Raw genomic sequence first — 20,212 nt, 5'->3', positions numbered from 1 at the left:
TGTTCCAATTTTCAAACCGTTAAACTTGTGTGTCACAAAGTACATACACACTGTATGTTTAGTCTTAGATGTCATCAATACAACATTAACTTGACTGACAGCCTAAATCAGTATGCTAAACTATTAAATGGCCCCTCGCCCTGACAGAAACCCACTAATAGTGAAATTAATGTGTTTTCTGGCAACCCTTTAAAGCAAAATGAAATGACTTAAAAGGATTAAAAAGCAAACTAGTTTCATGTTTTGATTCTTCTTTGCATTTAACACTGTTCTGGATAAGTGTTAAACAAGTTGCAGTTTCCCCAACTTTGGCAGCTCAGTCAGAAAACATTACACCAAATAGTCTTCTATGGGCATACATAAATTAACATCATTTGTTTTGGGAGTAACCCTTGACTGGAACGGAGTAACTGAATTATCATCTGTGAGCTGCTGATCTGGCTCTCATCACCATTTGTCCAAACATGCTGCTCTGATAGGGCTCAGCATATGAAGCTAACAGTGTTACGTTTCAGCTGAGAGTGTATGAAAGTGAAATCAACCCACAATTCTCTGAGTCTCAAAAAAACATACTTTAAACTTCAGAAATTTAATATTTGCTCCACCACGATTAAAATGGATTATTTTGTAAGGTGTCCCTGTTGTTCTGACTGAGAGATGTGACACTGAGAAGTTGTACTTCAGGAAACAAACACGCATACATGTTGACTAACAGAAGCTTCCTTTTGCTGGATGGCTTTAAAAGTGTGTACATCTCAATGTGCAATCATGACTCGGACTGGGTTACATCACACACGTTCAAATCATTGTCTCCACTTCCTTTGCAAATGACACAACACTGGCCTAGACTGATTTGCATATCAAGTATTTCACGTCTTTTAAGTTTCATTTACTTGCATTTCATTCACTGGACAGGGAGGCACAAAATTCCATATCAAATATGTGTTATTTGGGTTATTTTAAAAGAAAATGCACATCCGTATTAGAGCAACTGTAATGTGCAGAAAAGTGACAATCAGTTTGGATAAAAAATGTGGTGGCAGAGTGAGAAAGGTGTGAAACTTGTACTGACTCATTCAGCAGCTTTCAGTGCAGATATCCACGAGTGTGAAAAGTTATTCAAGTGCAACACGATGGAGCTGCTGTTGGTCTCACAGTTTGTGTTTATTGCTTGTAGAAAGCTGTACAATTCCCTCAGTAATTCACACTGTGTATACATGTATGTCAAGGCTGTATACCACAGAGCACCAATCAAAGCAATAAAACATACAACAAGTTATGTAGTCATTCATTTTAATACATTTTAGATTATCAAATGTTACCATTAGTGCCACTGTCAGCAGCTTACAGCGTTTTCCATACAAAATGAGAAGACAGGCATTTAAGTAATTATCAAAACTTTCCAAAAAATACAATAATTGGCTTGTTAAAGTAATAGCAGTTTGTTACATTCTACTTAATGTGGAATTATCTGGTAACTACATTTAAAGACCTTGTGGTCCTATAGACTTGGGCTTTATTCAACAGTCAGTTGGCAATTACACCAAGCCAGCACTACTTCATTAACGCAAGGTGCTACCAGGGGAGAGATATAAAGAAACACAAAAAAGAGCCAGAAGTGCTGCCAACATGTTAACAATTTTAAAAAAAACAAACACAATAAATCAACAAAACTTCTGTAAACATACAAAATTGCAAGAAACACAACAGTAAAATCAGCTGCAACAGGAATCGATATGCATGTCTGTGTCAGACACTGTTTCCAGCAGCTCATAACTCACTGCAGTCTGCTGATGGTGGCCAAAGCAAGTGTCAACAGCAAAACAGTGCGAATGTTAGTCAATACAAACATCAATCGGTAACCATAAGTTTGGATGGCAAAGGTGAAAAACTACAACATAAAGCAGAGTGGCAAAATTTAACTTTAACTTATGCAAGAGAAGTGATATTCTTATTGATCAGATACAAACTATAACTGCCCAGAAGAAAAGAGTCAGACATAAGTTTCTAAAACACAAGAACATTTAGCATTTTTTTCCTCATTTAATACTACATCTCAATCCAGAAAGTTTGAGAATCAAGGCGTCAAAGAAAAGCAGCGGGTCTCACTAAAAACTTTCTATTTCACTCGTAAGGGTGTGGGTTTGTAAGACGTAGCAGTGCACACTTCGGCAAGCTCTGCATGCACATTGTTTTCCTATAATTTGTGTATTTGGTCTCACATCTACTTGCATGGAAAGTGCCTTGTAAGATGGACAAAGGCTATGTACGTAACAGCTCATGTTGGATGAAAGGATGTTTCTCAGGACTTTTCATGTTCATGTCCAGTATAGAATCAGAAAATGTTGTTGATTTTTTCTTTTTAGACTGAACTTTTTGTTTTCAGGTATTTAAAAAATATTTTTAGTTTCAGTTGCAGTTGCAGTAAGGTAGTTCTAGGCAACAAACTAAATGGCAAGGTTATGAAAAGACCATGGTTTGGATTAAGATAATAAGTCAACATTCCCTTTTGGTTTCACACAGGACACGAACAATTAAAAATATCATCTCCGTTTGAAGTTATATGTGACAAGACACCTGATGCGAGCCAAGAACATGCGCATCAGGCACTCGACACTCTGTGTGAAGCAGGAAGTTAGGTGCTGGCCCCGGGTGAAATACCAAGTTTTTAGTGAGTCATCGCAAAGCAGCACATTGTGAAGGGTCTATTCATAGCTGATTTGTTTTTTGCTGATTGCGTCCTCTCACAAATGATCAGACATGATGTACTACTTTGTTTTACTAACTAATAAAGGGCAGTGTGATAAAAAACTGAACCTCATCCATCCGCTGACGAGCTTAAACAAACAAATCAGAGACCAAATTAGCTAAATATACTGCCAGTAACACGAAAACAACCACTGAGGCACATCTTTCTATTCAGCACTGTCTGCTTGTGACTGACCCAATATTTACGCCTCACAGGACCACTGTGTTTGCATGAGTTAGAGGGTGAAACCTTAAACTGTTTGCCTCTCCAGTGTTAACATCCCCAGCGACAAGGCTTTGAAGTGCTGATCAGCTCAGTGTTTACTTTGGTCTAGGGTCGACTCTTAGGACCCCATCGTGTTGAATCCATCACTACAGGGGCGCTCTAGTCAGTTTTTGAAGGCCCCGTAGCGGCTGGCTTTACTAATGAAGTTCTTGAGCAGGTCGTGGTCCATGTCTGCAAAGGCCTGGGTCTGCGTGACAGCCGTGAGGTGGTTGACGCAAAACTTGAAGCAGAACTCCTCCAGGTCCTAAAAATGAAGAGGGCTGTCTGGTCAGTGCTGAGGAGTACAACTGACTAGCTACTGAAAGGGTCCCCACCACCATGGTGCCTGACTGTGTGTCAGGGGTTATAAGCTTACCCGCGCCTCATACTTGACAGCAGCAGAGAGCAAAGTGATGGCGTTCTCCTCAGAGATGCCTCTCTTGATTGTTTCCTGGCACAACCTCTTCAGCCTCGTCTCTCTGTAGAACGTAGCCAAGTCTAACAGTCCTGAACACACAAGAACAAAACACAGATGAGTGTGTTTAGGACTTCTGCACCCGCTTATGTCAACATGTACTCTCAGTGTGTAAAAGGACTGGCTTACCAATAGCATCCTCTGGTGGCAGGTTAATAGTGTCTGTGTAGAGGTACTCCAGAAAGGCTCTGTACACCAGGTATGAGAACTGGTGAATTTCTATGGTGTCCTCATCTGTTTCATTCAGCAGTGCCCGAAAATGCTCACACCTGGACAGGAAAGAAAAGGAGCATAGTATTGGTGTGACATGGTTAAAGACACCTCACCAGTGAATTTGGATGTGTTATAACCTACTTTCCAAGAAATCCAACCATGGTTTATAATTAATTTAGTGTCAGAGTTTTATTATCACTGTGAGGTAACGCAGTGCAGTCTGCACTTCCAGGAAAATTGCATTACCACCCAGTAAAAATTGAATTTGCAAAAAAAAAATAATGAGACTTCATGTTCACTGTGATCGATCACACAGCTCAAGCAAGTTTCAAAAGCCTGGTAACTAATTTTCATACTAGATGGAAATCAATGGAAACAGTGACTGCCCATAAAGAAGGAACAACATTTGCCACAATATGAAACACTACAGCAGATTATTTATAGGTATCAGTAAATTTAATATTTTTAAATATATTTTTTAACCAATGTCAGATTTTTTGATGAATATATCCTTTTTCTCATTCAAGCATTGCCGGTAAGTGTAAAGGTAAGTAGTATATGTGTCGTCCTGTTCAGAAGAAGGTTTTATGTAGGAATATGGTCACTAGAGTGAGTTAAGTTCATCTACATTTTGCCAACAGGCTAATATTAGATTCAGTGGTAGGTTAAAAGATTTGTAACATTGCAAATATGGACTCAGACACAAGAGTTTGACTAATTTTAACAAAAAGAAATTATAATAAACATGTTTGTGACAATCAAGACCTCACAAATCACTAATTTAAGATTATTTAATGACTTTGAAGTCCTAATACCTTTAGGACATTCTAAGACTTTTTAAAAACCTGCAGATATATATCATATATCATTCGGCAGTAATATGAAGTATTAAATGCTAATCACTTTTGATTAGAAGTCAAGGAGCTAAAATACACTGAGAATGATTTCTTCAATTCTATTCTGTTACATACAGCGTCAAATTAGTATGTTAGTATTATTAGTATTATTTTTTTACAGCTGTGTTTGTAATCGATATTTCCCATATCTGAATCCCACGACTACAGAAGACTCTAACCCTTAACAAATACACTGAAACTGTTTCTGTTGTATTGCATCAAAGTAAAAATGAAACATATTCATATATTCTTGTGATCTAACTTAAGATTCAGTCTTAATGCCATAATACACTTCCTGGGGCAATGTCACTCTACACCCCACAGTATTTTTCCATGTTTGTTCCTTATGGCCCTCTGCATTTTAAATACTGATTACCATTTTTCTTCAAATTACCCAAACTGCTGGCTCAAAACACTGCCCCCCTATCATTTCTTCCAAGCTCATCTCAGACGTATCATTTGCATGTGATTTTGCCAAAGCAGGCGTTTTGCACTGTTGCATATTCGTGTGAGCATGTGCACTAAGGTTGACGTCGCAGACAGCCTGGCTCCTTCCTACTGACAGTGTAAAAGAGCAAGGGACTGGAATGCAGATACTTTGAATCTAAGTGTGGTTATAAAAAGAAAAGCGGAAAACAATAGGTCTGCCTTTGCTTCCTCATGACATTAACAGGAAAGACGAGGAAACGCTGGTTAACAGATGGAGTTTAAATATAGGCAGCACAGCATTCAGAAGTTATATGTTAAATTCATTATCACAGAATGATGGCTCAGTGTGTTTGCTGTCATGACAGCAGCACAATTAGCAAAATTATGTTTGTCTTGATTTTATGTTTCTATAATTAACAAACAATTCTGCAACATCAAAGTTTGTTTCTGTTCCCCTAAAAATCCCAGTGTGGTCTAACAAGCGCCTTCATGGCTCATGACCAAGTACAACCTAAATACACTCATGTGACCAAAATGAAAGTCTGGATGGAGAAGCAGGCTGCTCTGGTGAGGAAGAAAAGAAAAACATCTTTGAAAAACAGAATCAAGTAAAGAAGATTAGAGTACAGTGGCTCCACAGCAAAGAGAGAAACCTGGAGACACTGTTTCAGTTCCTATTTAAGGATCATCATGTGCACACAAAAGGAATTCTTAATTTGGTTTGTGTAAATAAGAGCCGCATACTCTGCACCTCATCAGACATATACCAGCCGCTGAAAGTGACGTGATTGTTTGGGAACTCTGTTGTTTTGGTTAGTTTTCCTACGCTCCCATTTCATTTTCAAGGAGTCTATTTTACAATAAAATATTTCTTTAAAAGCAAAAAGTAAATATGAAGTTGCAAAACTAAAGGTGTCAAGTAAATCATCACATTATTCAACTAAACATTTGTAATTTTTTCATGCACTAGTTCACATTTTTACTTTGGACTTTGAGCTTCCATGTCCCTGTACCTGATTTTCAGCAGAGCTTTGTGAACATGGATACACTTCCCATCAACCAAGAACTTCAGGTCTGAGATCTCTGGGCTGTCAAACTCTTTCTTCAAAGACTGGGCAACGGTTAAGTAGTCGTCGCCATCTGGCAAAAATAAAGAAAAATAAGTTGTGTTTGTAGAAAAGAAGGAATAAACATGATGCTGATGATGCTGCATGATTCCTTGAAACTGGATAAATTACATGTTAATCCTATTTTACAGTCCTGTAACAACTGCCATATTTCACTGTAAATATGTAGCAACACTTATGCTCGGGGTATGCCAATGCATTCTTTTATTAAAATCCCCAAATTACAGTTTAAATTAATGCCTTTTGACACTGCAGATTTGACTCTCTATTACACATTGTAAGAAGAAAAAATCTAGGGGATTGCAAGTTTAATTGTAGTCAATATTTGTTCCTCTGACACCACAGGTAAACAGGCAACAGACTGATTGCGCTTATAAGAGCACTGATAATTTCAGTGGCTTGTTAGTTGAACAGATATTCCCTGACCAATTATATAAAATTTAGGGAACTACATAGGGCCTGGTACCTCTGCCGTAATGCTGCAAGGATTTTCTTGACTGTTCTAATTGCACATTATCATTATAACTGCTGGCCTTTTGTACTTTTTGTCTTTCTCCTTTGGATTCAATAATGTATCCATCTTCTACTTATTGCAAAAGTAAAAACTAATAAATACTGTTTATTGTTAAAAAATACATTTAAACATATTTTTCAGAATGATGTCATTATACTCAAAATGGAGCCTACAAAAGATGATGGTTTTACGACGACAGGAAAGAGAGTTTCCTGTTTATTTCTTAGACCATTTCCAGGAATCTGTACCTTTGACACTCGTTGTACTCTATGTTCTTACTTCATTATATGTATGATTAGTTCCAAGTATAGGCAAAATGGGATGTCAAATGGTTCACAAAAGACTGCGCATGAAATCTAGGAAATCTCCTCTACAGTTTTAGAAATCTTTCAATTCCTAGAACCCTCTTACCTACTGACAGGAGGTGCCACGTGACTGCTGGTGTGGCAAAGCAAGCAAACACATCATCCGTGCTGCTGAAATGGGTGAGGTGGGGGCTGGCAACAGCCTGACCTCGACATTGACCCCACATCAGAACCTGCCCACTCTGGGTCTTGGCTGCTGACGTGTGGCTGGTGTGACATGCAGCCACCTCCACCATCCTGGTGACAAAAACAGAACCTCAGAGACGACTAATATAAAGCCTTCTTACGCAGACTATATGTTGAAATATCTCTAATATGGTAGCATTGTATCACAGATCTCTCAGGATCTTGTCATGTGGCCCTCAGTGACTTGTTGTGGTGGCAGAGAGGGTTCACTGCTAATTGTTGCCAGCACTAAAACAAAGTACCAACCTCTCCTTGTCTGTGTTTATTAGAGTGGGGAGAGCTTGGTTACTCTTATTGCCTGTTCCCAACTGCCCGTATGAGTTGGCTCCCCAGGCGTAAACAAACCCCTCATCTGTAAGTGCCAATGTATGTGCGTATCCACAGGCCACCTGCATATGGAAGGAAGAGTATAATCAAGCTGAACGTGTTGACTCAAAAAAGAATCAAATGCACAGCATTATGACATTCATCTCATTCTAGGCTCTTACCTGGACAATGTTGACACCTTGGAGAGCAGCAATCCTGCAAGGCGTCTGCTGATTTCCATTGTTGCCCAAACCAAGTTGTCCATTGCAATTGTAGCCCCAACCATAGATCTATAAACAGGGGACAAATTCAGATGATGCTCACGCTATATCAAGGCAGCAGTGAGAGATACTTTTCTGTATCTTTAGGCCGAATTGTTTTCAGTTCTACTAGCTTTTTTCAGCACATATTTTAAAGTGGCAGTTCACCACAAAATCAAAAATACATATTTTTCCTCTAGCTGTAGTGCTATTTATCAATCTAGCTTGTTTTGGTGTGAGTTGCAGATTTTTGCAGATATTGGCTGTAAAGATGTCCATCTTCTCTTAAATATAATGGAACTAGATGGCACTTGGCTTATGGTGCTCAAAGTGCCAAAAAATACATCTGAGAAACTCAACAGCAATGACCCTGTTATGAGCGGCTTCAGGAACTATTTTCTTTCTACTGAACTACATCCCCCAGCTGTATCATGGCACAGAAGGAAACATGCATCTACTCATGGACAAATGACTTACTAATGATACAGCTCAGCCGAGAAGGATGGCAGTAATATTTACATCCTGCACTGTCACAAGCATGGGGCTCTCATCCATGAGTAGATACACATTTCCTTCTGCACTATTGAGGTAATTGGCAAGTGTAGTTCAGTAGACGGAAAATAGTTCCTACATGAAACTGCTTACAACAAGGTCTGCTGATTGTCTTGAGTAACCGGGTCATGATTTCTGGAAAGAGTCATGATTGTTGATTTTTTTTCAAATGTATTTTTGGCACTTTTAGTGCCCAACCAAGTGACAACTTCCACTACATTAAAGAGAAGGTAGACATCTCTACAGCTGATATCCTCAAAACTCAGCAACTCACACATAACAATCAAGATGGACAAAGGACTAGAGGTAAAAGAGAAATATGAATTTTTGATTTTAGGGTGAAATGTCCCTTTAAATACTGTAAAATATTAGACAAAGCAGCAGCTCGTTAGCATTTTTTATCCTTCACCGTCTTTTAGTGGTTATATGAATATTCTGAGATATTGCTATTGCAAAACACTGATTTACTGTAAACTGTGATGAACACTGTCTTCTTGGTGGAGAAAACGCAACATGTTTTGGATGCATGGGTACATTCAAATCGTGGTAAAAATGAGTATGAAATGATCTACACCTTCTGAAAAAAAAAAAGGCAAAATTAAAAATGATTAGCTATGCCTCTTATGTACAAACCGCCAAAAAGTTGACCTACTGAGAGCACTGATTCACTTGCTGGTGTTAAACATTAGCAGATTGTTGCGACCCATTACCTCTCCATTGTCCAGTACAGCCATAGAGCAGAGCTGACCACAGGCTATGTTAACCACCACTTTGTTCTGCAGGCAGCTGCTGACCCGGCGTGGTGTTGGCTGGTTGGCAGTAGACCCTGACCCTACTTGACCTGAGTTGTTGTAACCCCATGCGTACACCTGAACACAGACATAATATTCAACGTCCAAATAAATACAGAGATTAAGCAGACAGAAACTCCAGAAAGGACACAACTGATGATAGGTTACCTCTCCATCAGTTGTGAGGGCAATAGTGTGGTGGGAGCCACAGGCCACTTCTGTCACTCTCTTGCTAAGGAGGTTAGTAGACACGAGGGCAGGGGTCAATCCGTGGTTGGTGGTCCCATTGCCCAGCTGGCTGTAGCCATTGTGGCCCCAAGCAAAAACCTCTCCGTCTACACAGCAGCAGGCAAACTTTCATTCAGGTTGTCTCAGTGGTTAATGTTTTATTAGTAGATAAGAAAGAGTTGACATCACATGATTTACAGCAGATAAAAGGAACGTTCCATGTTTTAAATGTGAGTAGGAGAACAATCTAAACCTAAAATTAAAACTTGCTATCACTCTAAAATATAGTCAGTCACAGGTGTTGTAATAGAAGAAGTTACACTAGACAACAAGCGTATCAATGTTTGTGATGTTTCCTGATGCTGTTGAAGTTGTACCACTAACTGATTGAAAAAATAAACTATATTTTGAAATCTGATTTGTTGGGAAACAAAATGCCTTTTTTTCATTTACACATCTGAAAAAAAGTCTGAATGCTGTGGTTCTACTCACTTTGAGCGTCCCTCTGAAGGACGTTTCTACCAGGCATTTCTGTGCAAAGCTAACTGAACCTCACGTCATATTAATATAATTCAAAGACTGTGAAACTTAACAGTAGAATCAGTAGGATGTGTCTGAGCACCAGAAAGACAGTTGATTGTTGAGTCTCATTCCCAGCATTTTTAATACCAACATTTGGGGCTTTTAAAGCTTGTAAACATTTCCCTGAAATGCATCAAAACTTAAATGTAGATAGTAAAAGTAAAAAGTTGTCAGAAAAAAATTGCTCAAGTAAAGTACCTGATACCTGAAAAATCTACTTAATGATTAACTATTTAATAAATGACAATTAACACAGATTTGACCAGCAAAGGTAACAATAACTGTCTTCTGCTGGATTCAAAATTTAGTTTACCCACAAATCACAGAAAGGCTTTTGTCCCAAAACGCACTCAACCCTTAAATGTCACCATACGACTATCACTAGGCTAAAAGCCTTATTAACGCACATAACTTTAAGTTTGTTAAGATCATACTAATATGAAGTTATTAGACTAAAATAAATTCTTTTTTATTTTTTGCATGGTTTTATTTTTGATTAGGTGATTTTTGATAGTGTGTTGGCATGAATGACACAGCATCATTATAAAACCAGATTGTAGACATTTGCATGTATCATGCTGTTGTTTGTGATGTCATCCATATGTCTCCTGAGGACATTTTCCCTTTAGGGAAAAATCTAAGTTTTCATAACAGGTTTACCTGCAGTAGCGATAACCACATGTGGTCCTGTTCCATAGCTTAGGGACACAATCTTCTTTCCACACAAGACATCAATCCGGCGCGGCTCAATCGTGCTTTGAAGGTCTCCGAGCCCTAAACAGCCGCTGCAGTTGGTGCCCAGAGCAAAGACCTGTGAAGACCAAACATCACTGATGAAATGGGACTGGTATTAATAAATAATACATATATGCCACATTAAAATGCTCATGATAAATACCGGCACCCCAGTAAACATCAACTATTTGGTGAGACGACATATAGGGAGGAGAATACATAATATTAACAATTTGTTTGCCGGATTTTAATTATAATTTGATATAATGGAAATGTCAGAACTGTAAAATATATGTTAATAAATTATTTTCAGATTATATTCCATTTCCCCAATATCCCCCATCTAATATAAGATATTTTCATTATTGTTCATTTGTGTGTTGTTTTCTGATTAATTATTGTCTATCAAGTCTCTAAAATAAAAAAAAGGAAAAATGTGCCTCTCATCTTCCCAGTGCCAATAAGGTTTTGACAAGTAATTCTGTGTCAGCTGTCTGAGTAATTAAATGACTATCACAACTTTTCACACCCAAATAAAACTTCTCCTGCAACCAGAATGTAAACAAATTGTTCAGGAGCTGTAAAGTAATATCCACTAAAGAAACAACTATGCATACAGGCGAGATGGAAAGTAATGTACCCTGCCATTTAAAGGAAATCCCCCCAAAAATATTTTTTTAAACACCACAAATGACTGCTTCAAAACAACTGTTTGGGCCACAGGGACAAATACATGAGCAAAGGAGGCCAGACGAAGCATGCTCTACACCTTTCAACAGGATAAAAATGGAGCTTGCTTGGGTATTAGCTAAAGATAGCCTCATTCTATCTGCTTATCCCCTCGCCTGGAACTGCACTCTACATCCACCAGAGAGTAAGAGGTCTGCAGCATTTTGATATCCACTTCCAAATGCAAGATAATCATACCAATACTATAAAAGGAGAGTCTATCAAGTCTTGCAACACATTTTGATGTAAACAAAAGGATTAAAGCCTAAGCGTTACCTCATCATTAACTGTGACATAGAGGGCTTCATTTGCAGCACTGCCAAAGACACAAGCCTGCCGGATAAGCCGCAGTTCCTCTGGAGGAAGGAGTGCAAACACTGGCCACTTCCCCACGTCCAGCATACTACTCAGCTGTGAAATGAGGACAAAACACAAACAGCTGTGAATATGAGTCATACAGAGATTATGATTTAAAACAAATATTGTTTGCAAAATGTGGAAATGTGGGAGAACAGAAGGCTTTAATGAAAAGATACAAATCAAAAAGGCTTTTTCTGACATGTATGTTCCCTTATCGTGCTTTGAATATTCTTCAAAAAAAAAAAAGATATCCATAAAGTGAAATGCTGAGTCACAGTCAAGCAGGAAGATGGTTAAGTTGTAATGTTAAAGCAGGAATGTTGTCATTGCTGCTCGGGTAAATAATGATTGATCGCACAAGTACTGTTACTGTGTACTGTTATTAAAAAATGGATAATGGCAAAAAAAAAAAAAAAACAGACCAAAAGAAGGAAAAAGTTGACTGTCTAATGAGTAAGCCAAAGGGAAAGTGCATTGTCCAGTCTGTAGCAACAAATACATATAATACAAACTGAAGCTAGATTACCCAGAAGGCTTTGCATGTCTCAAAATTGCCCAGTACAGGCAGCAACTGGGCACAGTTTTGTAAAGAGATTAAAACTGTATACATGTCGCCTGAGGTAAACCCATTAAGTGTGTTGTTTACCTGCAGAATGAGTGCGGTCCAGGTTATGTCACCTCCTCATGTGTCTTGTCTCTATTAATCCTGATACAATATCTCAAGCACAATAGCCAAACCACCGAAGTACTTTTCCTTTTAACTTACATCATCATGTTCTCAGAGGGGTGATAGCAGTCCACATAAATGATCTGAAATGAGTTGCTTGGGCCTCTGTATTTAACGGAGATTAAATATCAGCTGAGCTTTTCAGATCAATATATATGCTAATAAAACCTACTTGTCTCCTCGTGTAAATCTGCCTTCCTCCAAACGCATAATAGACTAAGTAGAAGACATATAAAGGCAATAACGCATTTAATATGGCTGACATTATGTAGCAATTCTCAGCTGAAATGGCCTGTTTTATTAATGTGTCATAAGTTACTGTAATATCTGGAAAGACTAGCCTACCCCTATGTTCTCCCAGTGAGCAATAACACGAAGTTGCACTTACTTTGCACCCGGTTTCTGGACACCAGCCCACCCTAACTGTACACCGCCTTAAGGACATGTCCAACACTTCAACTCAACAAATGCCAGAGATAATACGAAGGAACAGTGCACAAGAAAAACAGCTACACTGCGTTGTAACAGCAGACTTAAAGCCTGGGTTTACGAGCTAGCAACACCAGATTTGCTAATGTAGCATCTAGCAGCTTCACTATGCAACTATACGACAAGAAACTGCATTAGCAAGCTAATGGTCGTGAAGTTAACAAGTGTTGTTGTTGCTGGGACTCACTGCTGGTTCAAACTGTTGACGTTACCTTGCTGTTGTTCTAGCTAGTGTGTCGTCCGCGGTGTCGTTTTCTTATCAGTGAATACTGAGACATGTCAATGTCAGCCAACATATTTGGCGAATTAAGCCGCGGATGAATTCATCTTTGAAGTCTGGTACTGGTTTAGCTTCACATCAGTTGCTGTGGTTGCACCTTGTTGTAGTTAGCTTAGATCGCTAAACTGCCAACGGAGGAAAACACACCGCCAGCACCGTACTTCCTGTAGTGGGATGGTGCGTTCACTGAGTGTCGGAGCTGGGGGCTTCTAAAGTTATTATTGGCAAATAAAAAAATATATATCTATCAAAGGCTTTCCCAGCTAGAGTAATTACTATTACGATTACTATAACTATTACTATTACTTTAACTAGCTCTTACTATTAGACATTGTGTTTTTGAAGCAGTTGTCTGCATTAACATAGCGCTACACAGATAAATAAGGAATTTTCATTAGGTTTTTTTATTATAAAACAATCCAATAACATATCATTGTGTATTGTGATTATAAAACATGGGTGTAAAAAGGATATACAATTTTATTGAACAAAAACATAGAATAACAGAATTATAATTAAGTGACACTAATCAGCATTTCCATTTGTAAAGTCACATTACTGATTGACTGGTTGAATAGAAAGACACACACACACACACTTACTAATATGCTTTGTTTATGTATCCTCCGATGCATTAGATGTAGGTGGTTACCATAATTACAATTTCTTTTAAATTTGGATTTAAATACCAATAAATAAATGAATAGTATTTTCCCCCATACACATCCTCTATTGCTTTCCGAAGTCCCTTTGTTTTACACCGCTGAATACTGTAAAACACTTCTGCATAATGATCGATTATAAGAAACTTCAAACACCTGAGAGTGAATTTTCTCCTCAGGTTCCTTGATATTTAACACTTACATGGGCTGTTCTTTTTATTCCTCTATGCACTGCAGACAAAAACAGCAAAAGAAATTATATGAAGGAGAATAAGACACATGTTGAAACACATTGTCTCTAGGCTCAAGGGGTCCTCAGGAAAATAAGCTTGGCACTCTTATCATCATTATGTCGACTTTCATGACTTGTTTGTCAGAAACAGCACGGTACGCCTTCATTAACTCCAGCAGGTGGAGCCATGGGTATCGTGGACTTGGTGCAGTCAGTGCATGACACATTGCACCTGTTTGTGCCAAAGCTTTACAGATCCTCATTTGACATGCTCATATTTTATATGAAGATAAAAATCACATATGTTTCAGAAGTATAATGCATGCCTTAATATAGACTGTGAGGTCATTCATTTTCAAATGTATAGGCAACTTTGGATGAACAAATGGTAGCTCAATATATTGTAGACTTATTAGAAGTAGGTTTCTTGGGCAAAGTAAAAGCATCTAATTAAAAATATGAAATATGTAATTTTAATGTTATTAATTTCAATACTCTCCCTTCACCCAACACCATCAACATACAAATTGTACACATATGGAGTATTTTTGACAAAAGGTTGTGTTTTTAAAAAGATTCTGTTAATCACACACAACAAAGACATGCTGTAGTGAATTTGTTGTTGTGGACCTACTGTGTTGTGACTGATGGATTGTCTGTGATGTTACCTGTCCAACCCCAATACTAAAGTTCCTGATCACTCTGTAATAATGAGGTAGGGCCATAGAAACTAACCACGCTTTCTACCTTTCATAACATGACGTCCCACATAAGATACATTAGAAATTCATTAGTCATAGATAGATAGGCCTAAATATAGTTTCCGTGCAGGAAATACATGAATGAACAATTTCAGTGGTACCCTTTAAAGGCCATATGACACTGTTAAGGTGGACCGGAAATGTCCAAAAAGAGGCCGGTCACGGCTCAGCGTTGTCTGAGGTATCTGTGACTTGGCAGAGCAAGACTGAGCCTGGCAAGGTCTCATACACGTGAAACAACTGTTGAGTGCTCGTTTCATCACATACGCACGATTCTGTGCGACTGACTTGAGGGACAAACCGATCACAGACACGTCAACCTTAAGGTCTTCCTTAAAATAATGAAAATGTAGGTAGACACATAAAATTCAATGTAGCCGCTCTTGATACGGGGCACGTCAATGATACTCCCAAAATTCAAACAATGTGACTATATTATAAATGTCTCACTAAGCTATCTTGGAATTTGGGATTCGTCATGATTTGCTAGAATACGCATGCGCATTGCGCACAGAGTCGAGTAAGCGATGGCGAAATTCCTGACTTTTATGCAAGGAGCAGGGTTGGATGGAAAGTTATCTCGATAAAATTGGCAGTTAGGCTAACGTTATCGATACTTGGCATCGTCACTGTCGCTCTCTAAACTTCGGTCTGTTTTAGGTGTAGTCAGTAACGAGCGATCGTCGTTCTTATAACGAGTAAAGGCACATCTTCATCTTGCTAACTATTAGCTAGGTAGCATTAGGTAGCTGACGCTAGCATGTCACATTTTGCTGTGTCTTGTGTTTATCGCGGTAGCTAGCAAGTTATCCGTCTCAGGTGTTGCAGAAAGTAGCTGGTCGTCGGAGCTCGCTGACGTGAAACATTTCGGGAAGAGCTGCGTAAGAAGAATCATCACTGTGCACCGAGACTGCTGCTGCTGTGTCGACTGACTGACTGAGTGAGTAACGTAAGCTGCGCTATTGGTAATAACTCACTTGTGTTGCTGACAGTCTTTAACGTTGCCTTGTATTAACTTTGTGTCCTCAGGGGACTTGAAATGAAAGGTTATAAGAAGTTATATTGCAATTGGATAACGAATATCTATGACAACGCCAAGCACTCACACACACACACACCTGTAGCCACAGTAAACAATTGTCTTAGCTGCAGGGTAGCTAGTTTAGGTCACATGGGGAATAAGGAATATTGCCTCTGAACATTGACTTTGGTATTTATAATGTTTTTGTATTTATAATGTGACATGTTAAATGATATTAGCTAACGTAAAGGCAGAGATATTGTTAGCTAGGTGGGTGAAGGTAAGGTGAAGGCAGAACGTGCACTTTCTGGATAACCAGCTGTTACACCGTGTGAAACTGACTGCCACAGGTCAGGGAAATATTTCTGCTGGTGTTTCAGCTTAGTGACCACATTGTGTGAAAACCTGAATAAATGAATACATTGTAGTCGTCATTTGAAAGTGAACAAGCGACCAACATTTCCAAGTCATTATACATGTGAGGCCTTATTGCTTCCTCATCATTGTCATGACTTTTAGATGCCTTTGTCTGATGCTTAACAATGAGGAATAAACAGAAGTATTTGCTGGACAGAATATCATAGTATTCTCGCCATTCAGGGTATTTTCCCCCTTCTCACCAAAACTGTAACTGAGAAACAGCTGCTGTGTCCCTATCGACTGCTGGCCTAGCCACAGTCAAATATGATGCACAGTCAGGGCAACAGCAGATGTTACCACAATTTCGATGTAGGAGACGTTTATTGTGCTGCAACAGGGTCAGCTGGTAGATATATATATATATATTTAATAATAAGAGGCTGTGGTGTTTTCTGATTACTTATCAGCAACTTATACAAGACCTCTTTTCCTAAAGAAGGCTAGAAGTAAGGAGGGGGAAGTATTAACAAATGTGTTCATATTTTAGTGTGCAGCCTCCACAGGAAACTCCAAGAAAAAAATTAAATTAAAATGACATATTCGCCCTCATCAAATGACATCACATTTGGAAAATGACTACTTAACTCTTAAATCATGATTTCCTGTATGAGACATCACTTGGGGCTTCATCAAATGTGTGAAATGTGGTCGGAAGTAAAGAAGAGCTCTCCTTTGTTCTCCTCTCACTGACCCCTGGGTAGCTGTCGATGAAGAGTTTTAAATTTGATCAAGGATTTACTGAAAATGTTTTGTGTTACAGAGTAATATGTGATTGTATTATAAAAAATAGCAGTGATTGACTTGGAGGCCTAATGAAGGAGCCGGCCGTCATCTAAACCCTGCTGGTGATTCTAGGCTAATCTCATGCCGGTCCTCCACTGTAGCAGTAGTTCCCTTAAACCCAGTTCATTGACCATCACACTGTAAACTGTCTTTGTTGTTTAAGCTTAAGGAAGGGAGGGGCTAAAGCTAACAGATAAGCCAGATCACTGTTAGCTTTAGGGGCGCATGCGCTGGATTGTAATTAGGTTCAAGGACACGTTACATTTCTCTCATGGTGTTCTGTTGTTTTTGGCAGAATTTCTGTCAGCCATGTGATATTTTACAAGTTTTTTTCACATGTGGTCAGTCCTCAGTAGGGCCATTTGACTTTTCAGTCTTATTTCATTGTATTGTCCTTAAAAGGAACTACATTTTCCCTGGATACTTAAGGCTTGATTTGATTAGTTTATGTATAATTCCTATTGGTTGAATTGCATTCGTTGATCGTCTATGCCTCCATGATCAGCTTTGGATATTTGTGTTTGTTATGTGTAGGAAGTGAGAACACATTTGACAGCAGTGGGTACTTGTACTTGTCATGTGCCCTATGAAACCTTATTTTTCAATTGAAGGGATTAACATTTTCCCAATACAACAGTAACTTCATTCTTATTCTCTTCTCATGTGCCCCACCCTCAAAATCATTGTATTAACACTATAAAGAAGTATTGTTATGCTTTGAAAGTTGCTGATACCCGTGACCACACAGACATCATGCACAATACATAATGACAACTCATGCATAGTTTCTTTGTTTCTCACTTTGTGACATGTTTATTTTTAAACCATTGATAAGATAATTAGTTGCAGTAATTTTTAAAAATATTTTTTTCTTCTCTTCTTTCTCTATCTTCCTCTCACCAGTAGACTGCTTCAGGAAAGCTTATTTTTGAGTTGCTTATGGCTTGCCATTTGATTCTATGGTTTTATATGACTATACAAGTTCCAGACAAGAGTAATAGACTAAGACTGCAGCATAATATTATGTTTATTCTTGGTTAATCTCCCAATTATGTTCACGATTAATCGAGTAGTCTATACATTGTCAAAAATTTTGACAAATGCTAATCAGAATTTCCAAGAGCCCAAAGTGACATCTTCAAATTGCTTGTCAAATCCTAAGATTTAAGAAGCTTGAACCAGCAAATGTTTTATGTTTTTGCTTGAAAAATTACTTAAACAATGGATTTTATTTTGATTAAAAAGATTAATAATAGACAGCATAGACGCTCAACGGCACAAATGAGAGTATCCAAAGGCTTTTACATACATGGGATGTTTATATATTCTATAAAAGAAAATACATCTGATCAACCCTCTCTGGTCATGCCTGTTTAGTTTGGATGGGACAGCTGGCCTTACCCAGCCACTCATTGATGCCATCAGAAAATGTCTTTCAGAGTCACCAACTGAGCTGCCGTGCCAGAACACGCTGCCAGCACATGACTGGCAGTGGAAAATAATGAATGTGTTTGGAAATTAATTTTGATGTGTATCAAATTTCCCCTCAGTGTCATTCAGCTTGTCACTATGTCTTTACTGGAAATAGTTGTGCATTTAGTGGTTATTTGCCTCGCCCATTATGTCGTGCAAAATTTTAAATAGCTAAATATACACCTTAATATCATCATAAAATGGAAAAAAAAATCTAAACCATTGTAGAGGACAGCAGATTTGTCTTATTGCCCAACAGTCGTATCCTGTAGTTATGTTATGGACAAAAAATATTTCCAACATCTGTAGAAACTGATAAAGATATTTCATAGTGATAAATATGATGCTATTATATTCTACTCTACACTTACTTTTTGTCTACTTTATATTAAAAGCAGTCATATCCTAATATTGTACGAATTTAGGTGATGATGTGCTCGTACTAAATACTAGGAGAGGGTAGAGAGAAGCTGCATCCTGCGGAAATATTTTGTAATTGTGGTTTTCAGCACAGGTTTAATGGCTGGTGGGAAGACTCAGGACAATGATACCACAAATCTTCATTGTATACTGTACTTCGTACATTTCAATTGATTGCTGTGTCTTTGTTGCAGGAGTACCTCTTCAGTGGTGTGAATGAGGGAGACATGGCAGACCACACCCCACCTCTGGAGTCCGGCCAGCTTCTCAGCCCTGAACTCCCAATCCTGGCCTCACCACCACCCCCAGCCATGGTCAACGGGGAGGGCCCCCAGCAGGTACACTTGGACCCCTCTGCCCTCATGTCTCTCTGCTATTAGTCACACTTGCTGCATCAAGTCTGTTATGCCCAAATTGACTTTTAGCAGTCTGCTCTGCAATTACAGTTGAAGGGATTTGTCAGAAGGAGTGCCTCTGGCTTGTTTATCGCTTGTCTGTTGTTGGCTTTCACTCTTCAGTTGTTGAACTGTTGTCTGTTCAATGCAGCTGAGCCAGATGAGGAAAACAAAGTCATACTAGCATATGTTAGCTGTATTGTGCTTGTCAGAAATAATAATATAAAAACTCTGGACTGCTTTGCAAAAACAGAATATTCATGCCTTAATTACCACTCCATTCATGGACTTTGTCAGTGAAATTAAGATATTTTAGCAATTGAACACAAACAGGGAACCGTTTACAGCTCTTGTGAAGTGCTGCTGCATGTGTGAAAAAAATAGTATAAAGCCTTTTGTGGCTCCAGAGGAAGCTGCATGTAATCTGATAAATTGCCCGCAGTGATGACACTCAGTGGTTACGTTGCATTGTGGGTACTTTAGGCACCAGGCTTTGAAAAGAAAGAAGAATGTGTGGAATAAAAAAGGCAATATCTCTGGTTCTGCTGTATGGATTTTGATCATTTATTTTTAAACTTTCCATATTGAGTCCAACAATGTTAAAGATGTGCAGTGCTACTCCCCAAGACATGCAAACACACTTTAATGTGTAAAATTGGCGGAGTCCCCTTTAAGTAGTAACACAGAGGCAGTGACAGTGTATGGTTTGATATGTTGGCCTGATATGTAGTCTAGCAGAGACCAGAGCCAGGACTGAGTGTTGTGCAATAATAAAAATTGTATGAATG

At 38.6% G+C, this 20,212-nt stretch overlaps 2 protein-coding genes across 2 annotated transcripts in view; one reads left to right on the top strand and one right to left on the bottom strand.

Moving 5' to 3' along the window:
• Positions 1–1,140: 1,140 nt before the first annotated feature.
• rcbtb2 (regulator of chromosome condensation (RCC1) and BTB (POZ) domain containing protein 2) lies at positions 1,141–13,425 on the bottom strand. Its single transcript, XM_073483014.1, has 12 exons — positions 13,190–13,425; positions 11,678–11,812; positions 10,598–10,748; positions 9,296–9,462; positions 9,047–9,205; positions 7,707–7,814; positions 7,465–7,607; positions 7,079–7,269; positions 6,040–6,166; positions 3,618–3,757; positions 3,390–3,520; positions 1,141–3,278 (listed from the first exon to the last, which is right to left on the bottom strand). The coding sequence occupies exons 2-12, from the start codon at positions 11,801–11,803 to the stop codon at positions 3,138–3,140; spliced, it is 1,584 nt and encodes a 527-aa protein (XP_073339115.1). The 5' UTR covers positions 11,804–11,812; positions 13,190–13,425; the 3' UTR covers positions 1,141–3,137.
• Positions 13,426–15,391: 1,966 nt separating this feature from the next.
• The window catches only part of fndc3a (fibronectin type III domain containing 3A), a 49,984-nt gene continuing 45,163 nt past the window's right edge, over positions 15,392–20,212 (top strand). Inside the window, exons 1-2 of the mRNA XM_073481326.1 lie at positions 15,392–15,852; positions 19,224–19,367. Coding sequence (XP_073337427.1) covers positions 19,257–19,367 — 111 coding nt within the window. The 5' untranslated portion in view covers positions 15,392–15,852; positions 19,224–19,256. The remainder of the gene's footprint in view (positions 15,853–19,223; positions 19,368–20,212) is intronic.

This window comes from Pagrus major, chromosome 2 (assembly GCF_040436345.1).
Source record: "Pagrus major chromosome 2, Pma_NU_1.0".
Lineage (NCBI taxonomy): Eukaryota > Metazoa > Chordata > Actinopteri > Spariformes > Sparidae > Pagrus > Pagrus major.
Note: the sequence above shows the minus strand (reverse complement) of the source record. Positions and strands in the feature narration are given on the sequence as shown.

Bases quoted from the DNA above. Each gene is read 5' to 3' on its own strand.
- rcbtb2 (XM_073483014.1), bottom strand. From the start codon at position 11,803: ATGCTGGACGTGGGGAAGTGGCCAGTGTTTGCACTCCTTCCTCCAGAG. The intron at 9,463-10,597 runs GTAAACCTGTTA...GCTGCTGTGTAG, and splicing joins TGTGGTTATCGCTACTGCAG to ACGGAGAGGTTTTTGCTTGG. The intron at 6,167-7,078 runs GTAAGAGGGTTC...TATTTTTGCCAG, and splicing joins GTGGCACCTCCTGTCAGTAG to ATGGCGACGACTACTTAACC.